Source organism: Borostomias antarcticus, assembly GCF_949987555.1.
Source record: "Borostomias antarcticus genome assembly, chromosome: 2".
Taxonomy (NCBI): Eukaryota; Metazoa; Chordata; class Actinopteri; order Stomiiformes; family Stomiidae; genus Borostomias; species Borostomias antarcticus.
Window position 1 is genome coordinate 39,395,131 of NC_140235.1, and position 6,390 is coordinate 39,401,520.

At 46.3% G+C, this 6,390-nt stretch overlaps 1 protein-coding gene across 1 annotated transcript; it reads left to right on the forward strand.

Moving 5' to 3' along the window:
* Positions 1–246: 246 nt before the first annotated feature.
* On the forward strand, positions 247–1,476 carry LOC311323143 (beta-1,3-galactosyl-O-glycosyl-glycoprotein beta-1,6-N-acetylglucosaminyltransferase 4-like; the record flags this gene model as incomplete). The annotated part of the gene is made up of 1 exon (XM_084455309.1): positions 247–1,476. The coding sequence occupies one exon, from the start codon at positions 247–249 to the stop codon at positions 1,474–1,476; it is 1,230 nt and encodes a 409-aa protein (XP_084311435.1).
* Positions 1,477–6,390: the final 4,914 nt, after the last annotated feature.

A 6,390-nucleotide genomic window follows, 5' to 3' on the forward strand; every position in this document is an offset into this window, starting at 1 on the left:
CAGAACATTTCGGAGACCACCCTACCTGTTTATTAAGCAAGGTGATTATTTTCCCAGCATTTTTAAGCAGAAAAGCAAACACATATGGCGAACACTGGTCACCATGTTTCCCGACATTTTTTCCTATCTAATCAGACACTGTGTAACATTTCCTCTTGTCTTTGTTTTCACCTCAGAACGACAATGCGTACGTTTCTAAGAAGACTGAGAAGAAGGTGTTCCATTTTGCTGCTGATCGTGTGCGGCATGCTACTGGTGTGTGTCAGGCTCTCTGTGAGATTCTCCGCCCAACCCTTCGGACCGAACGCTGACATCGAGGTCATCCCTACCTACCACCGCTACAACATCAACTGCGCCGCCATCTACGATCTTGACCCTGTGGAGGCTGGGAGGTCGCTGGATATCAGGAGGACTGTTGTGGAGGACCAGGATGAGAGTCTCGTCAACCTCACCGCCAACTGCCCACGCTACCTCAGGTCCAGGGGCTATGGGGCGGTCCGGGTGTCAGAGCAGGAGCGGACCTTCCCCCTGGCCTACTCTTTGGTGGTCCACAAGTCTGCCTGGATGGTGGAGAGAATCCTCAGGTTACTGTACTCTCCTAGCAACCTCTACTGTATCCACTACGACCAGAAGTCCTCCGCACAGTTCAAATCAGCCATGGAGGGTCTGGCCCGATGCCTGCCCAACGTCTTCATCGCCTCCAAGCTGGAGTCGGTCACCTACGCCAGTATCAGTCGCCTCAGGGCTGACCTCAACTGCCTGTCGGACCTGCTGGGGTCGGAGGTCAAGTGGAGGTACGCCATTAACCTGTGTGGCCAGGACTTTCCTCTCAGGTCCAACGCAGAGCTGGTGGCAGAGCTGACGAACTTACAGGGCGCCAACATGCTGGAGACCAGCCGACCCTCTGCGTACAAGAAGCAGAGATTCGCCTTCCATCACGAGCCGAGAGACGTCAACTTCGAGTACCACAAGATTCCCATCAAAACCAACCAGGCCAAAGATCCGCCGCCGAACGGCGTCGAGATGTTCATCGGCAGCGCTTACTTCGTGCTGTCCCGGGAGTTTATCACCTACGTGCACAGCTCACCACTGGCCCGAGACTTCCTGGCCTGGTGCGAGGATACCTACTCCCCCGACGAGCACTTCTGGGCCACCCTCACCCGCATGCCAGGGGTGCCAGGGGAGGTGCCCAGGGCCCAGGCCGATGTCACGGACCTGATGAGTAAGACCAGGCTGGTGAAGTGGAGCTACCTGGAGGGGCCCCTGTACCCCCCCTGTACCGGGACACACATCCGCAGCGTGTGTATTTACGGGGCCGGAGAACTCCGCTGGCTACTTAACTACGGTCACTGGTTCGCCAACAAGGTGGACCCTAAAGTTGACCCCGTCCTTGTTCAGTGCCTGGAAGAGAAACTGAATGAGAAACAGAGGCTTTTGGTGAAAGCATCGCAGTTGAGCTCATCTAGTAAAAGCTGACCAAGTGAGAGGGATTCTGGGTTAGAGTTCGGAGGTCATGGCTAGGGTTACATTCAAGTCTGAATGAAATTGACTTGTTTTTAAATGCAATTTAAAAATATGCCAGCAGTAATATATAATGAAACCTACAAACCGAGGACATAGCAGGCGAAGAACAAGAGTCCGGGTGACATAGATGTCAGGATATAGGTGGTGGCCATGTGGACCAAGGTCTTAAACTGTATCACTCACTTCAGTATGGGACTAGTCCCCTGATACTCACCGAGTTGGATCCCTGATACACTACTGGGTTAGAGAACTCACGCCAAGCGTGGATCGAGCCCACGATAACCGCCACACCAAGAGAGCGGCGAAGCCTTGAGACTTGGCGGAGCTGTGAACAGCGCTTATAGAGGTTGTTAGCTATGATAGGAAGCAGTGTAGGAGCACTTGCCATGGTACAGTATCACTCAGCTAATAAGGGTTAAGTTGCACGCTTCATAATACACTGTGCTATAATAATATACCGCCAAGGACAAAGGAGTCTAAATGGTATGTTGCTGTGGTGTGTGTGTGTGTGTGTGTGTTTGGGGGGGGGGGATCTCGCCTAGAGCACCAGAATGGCTGAAACCGGCCCTGGTTACAGACTTGACAGCGTCATCTACCCTGTATTGCATCATCTTTTAGCATATTTTCTGTCAGATCAGGAAGTTTTTAATGAACCAACTTATCACCCTTGATGAGTACCCACACGAACCCACATGAATACACATGTGCACCCCTGCCTGAATTAGACAGTATGTTCATGAGATCATTTTTAAAGCATTATTGTAGCATTAGCCTGCCACCAAAATGGTCAAATTTGAAATACCTATAGCATGTTTTTGGAGATATCAACACCTGGGCCGACATGATACTGTTTGGGAGTGTTCTCTTCAAGACCAGCGTGGTTCAAACCACTAACGTATTGTGGCAAAAATAATTTTCAAACTGCTGAAAAACTCAGCATGGTGGGATCCATCTTATGGGTTCTTTTTTTTTTAAAGATATTTTTTAGGGCTTTTGAGCTTCAATGGGACAGGACACGTGGGGGAGAGAGGGGAGGACATGCGGCACAGGACCCGAGCATCGAACCCAGGTCCGCCGCGTGAAGGACTAGCCTTCATATGGGGCACGCCTTACCCGGTGAGCTACCGGGGCGCCCCATCTTATGGGTTCTTGTGGTGAAAGAGAAATAGTTACTCATGGTCTCTAGTTGTGGCATGCAGATTTATAACATTCTGTGTCCAGGGCTTTTTGAGTTATTTGACCATTTCCAGGGAAATGCGAATAATACCAAGGGATAGAATAATGTCTTTTGTCCTATCATGTTTTCATAACTCCAATGAGGGAAGCCGCGTGCACGTCAGTGCTGTTAATGGAGACCATCAGATTGTTTTGTTGATATAACGGAAGGACTAATGCAGAATACATTTAAGAGTGAACCCTGAATCCGGGTATCACAAGTGTTCAAGAAGAAACTGTTTGTCCTAGTGAGATAATGACATGATAAAATGGCATAGATGATATGAATGCATTGATGAAGGTCATAGTAGAATTGTGATCACACATGATGTTATCGTTGTTTGAAAATGCTCAGCTCGTTTTCCTAACAAGCAGTAATTAATGTTTCAACACCCCAACCTTCAATTGTTTTATACATTTGTGTCAACTGTCAACTGGATAATAACTATCCATCAGAATGCATATGAATTGTCGGAACTAAGCCACAAGGGCCAGATCTGGCCTGTCCTGTATATGACCCAGATTCGCTTGCTATCTGGGAACAGGCATTGTGTGATACATGTATGGCCAAATACTGACAAAAGCCTGTGTTGGACTATATGAGTGAAAACGTGATGCACAATCCCTTAGAGGATAAAACGACACAAGTGGAGAGAGATAAAAGATTGGAGACAAAACAAAACATTACAACAGGAAGTCAATGCAGGTCCTGTCTGTGCTGCACCTCCCAGCAAACAAACATTCTATTCTGTGTTCCACAGCAGAAACTGCAAACATTTTCTTTTACAAATCGGATTTGATTCGTTCTGACTTGATCGTCTTACTGCAAATTATTCACAACGGAGCAAGCGAACAGAATTCTACATAATGCTGTCTTAATGCCCTACACTCATCTTTTAATCACCTGGTCAATCTGAGGGATTATTTGACGACAGGAGAGAGGACAGGAAGTAAGAAGATGGACAGGGGTGCGGTCAGGGTGACCCAGAGAGTCTGGCACACATTCCTCAGATGTTTGAGTCGGCTCTGGGGAGCCTGGCAGGCAGACTGGCAGACGGCCCACTGACACTTCCTGCGCTTGTGTTTATGTGCTCGCCATTGATTACCACCTATAAACATTACCACCTATAAACATGAAGTACGGAGCCGTTTCCTGCGACGCCGCCGAACAGGAAGCACATGGAGCCGCTGGGAGGACGCTGATAGACACAGGCGCTGTGTGGACTGAGGAGATAAGCTCAGCGAGCGGGTTAACGCCGGCCTCCTCAGACCAGCCGGATCACACGAGTTCACTTTGAATAGAACAATAGAATAGACGTTTATTTTGCCAGGAATAGACGTTTATTTTGTCAGGTTGCACCTGAAGAAAGCCACGCTGGCTGAAACGTTATCTTTATTAAATCACTTTGGGAGATATTGAAACAGTGTGCAGACCTCTCGTCTTTCTTCATTTATATCTTTTTTGGTGGAGCGCCTGTCACTTTTTTTTCTCTTGGATGTGTGTGCATTTTCCACTACTATTTTGCCATATGTAACAAGTACAGTACTGGTAACTGTACATATACATAGGAATTCTTGTTATCACTTGTCCTTACAATATCTTATCAGCACTAATCAATTCCTCATTCCGGGTCCTAGCCCAGATAGCAAGCGGATCTGGGCCATATATGGGCCGGATCTGGCCTGTACAGTATATGGCCCTAATCCGCTTGCTATCTGGGAGGTATGCAGCTAGTTATTATAAAGTTCCCAACCTGGCGTTTGCTATCCGTTGTCTAGCAGTCTATTAAGTAGATCCTCACCCACTTATTCCATCCAATCATGGATAACTGTGACTGTGTAATATAGTGCAAGTTATAAAATTCAAGTATACAGTTGTACAGTCAGCTGTTGAGCTTGCTAGATCAGAGTGGTTTGACGAGGCATGGTTAATGATACCCCAGATAGCAAGCGGATGTGTAATAATTCTGGGCCATATTATGGGCCGGAACTAAGCCACAAGGGCCAGATCTGGCCTGTATATGGCCCAGATCCGCTTGCTATCTGGGACTGTACCAACACTGACTCCCACATCTTCTTTCTCCACGGTCATCATGACATTTCAGAGATCTGTAACGACTGAATCTGTCAAACCTAGAATTCTTCTCATTGCTTCCGATCAACTCTCCCCCAACACATAGAACGGAATGTCCGTTTTTGACCCTGTGAGGTCAACTGGATAACCTTTGCTCCCGAGATCACGTTCATACAGAATACAGATGCAAACTCTGTACACTATGGTGTGTACAGTACTATATCAAATATATGGAATAGTAGCTGTGTGCAAGCACACTGTACCTGAGTTTCTGTCCCAGTCACATCACTAGGAGATGACGTCTGTTGTAGCTGAGGTCAAACACATGTTATCTCGCATTACATTGACCCCTGTGACTCCTACACAGCATTCACTCATCTTACACACACACACACACACACACACACACACACACACGCTCACATACACACACACACACACATTTATCTTTATTGGTGTAATCAATGGCGAGCACACACATGCGCATACACATGGACATGCATCCCAGATAGCAAGCGGATCTGGGCCATATACAGGCCAGATCTGGCCCTTGTGGCTTAGTTCCGGCCCATATATGGCCCAGAATTATTACACATCCGCTTGCTATCTGGGATACACTATCAAATTGCATCTAGTTCAAATAACCAGAATATCTATTTTGATCTGTAAAAACGGTAGCTACCTCAGCCAGACATTCAGACCAGGGACTGAGCCAAAGTACTAGAACCTTCCACCGCCCAACCTCTCTGGGTTCCACACTGGGGTGTTTGTTAGCACTTGGGTATCACATTCAGGGTGTTATTAGGACTGGGCCTCTGTCTCTCCTCCTCTCTCCTGTAAGCGGTTTAAGTAATTAAGGAACACAGCGCTCTCCTGACTGATGGATGAGACAGCCAGGCGAGATACAGTTGCAGTAAATTATTTATTTCCAAAGAGGCGCGTGTTTGGTTTGTGTGTGTGTGTGTGTGCGCATGTGTGTGCCTGTGTGTGTGTAGTAGATGAACATTCATTGAATCCATGATTTGGTGGGGAAGAGATTTGTATCCACACTGGCGTGTGTCAATAATTAATAAACAACTCAAGTCCACAGCAGATTCTTATTCAATCTCACCTCATAAGTGTCCTTTTGAGGTAGAGTTTGACTGACTTAAATATTAAATAGCCTATTGTTGTTTTGTTTGGTTATTTGTCTGATTAATATTGTCACAATCATGCTTAAAAGGGAAGAAATAGGGGTAGCACTTTACAATAAGGTACACAAAAAATTAGTAGTTACTGAGTAACTAATGAGGAACCAATGATAAGTTAATGTGTAGTTTCTAATTAACTCTGAATTTAGTTAATCATTAACTACTCATTACCTAATCATGGGTTCCTCTGTAGCCTCTATAGTAGTACCCAGTCTGTTCTCTAGTCACCCATCATTATCTACTACACAGTGATGGATTGAGAGTTAATCAGTAACTACTCATTAACTAATCAATGGTCCCTCAGTAACTACTATAATAGTCCCCAGTCTGTTCTTTAGTTCCTCTGTCACTACTATAGTCTTCCCCATCAGTAACTACTCATTAACT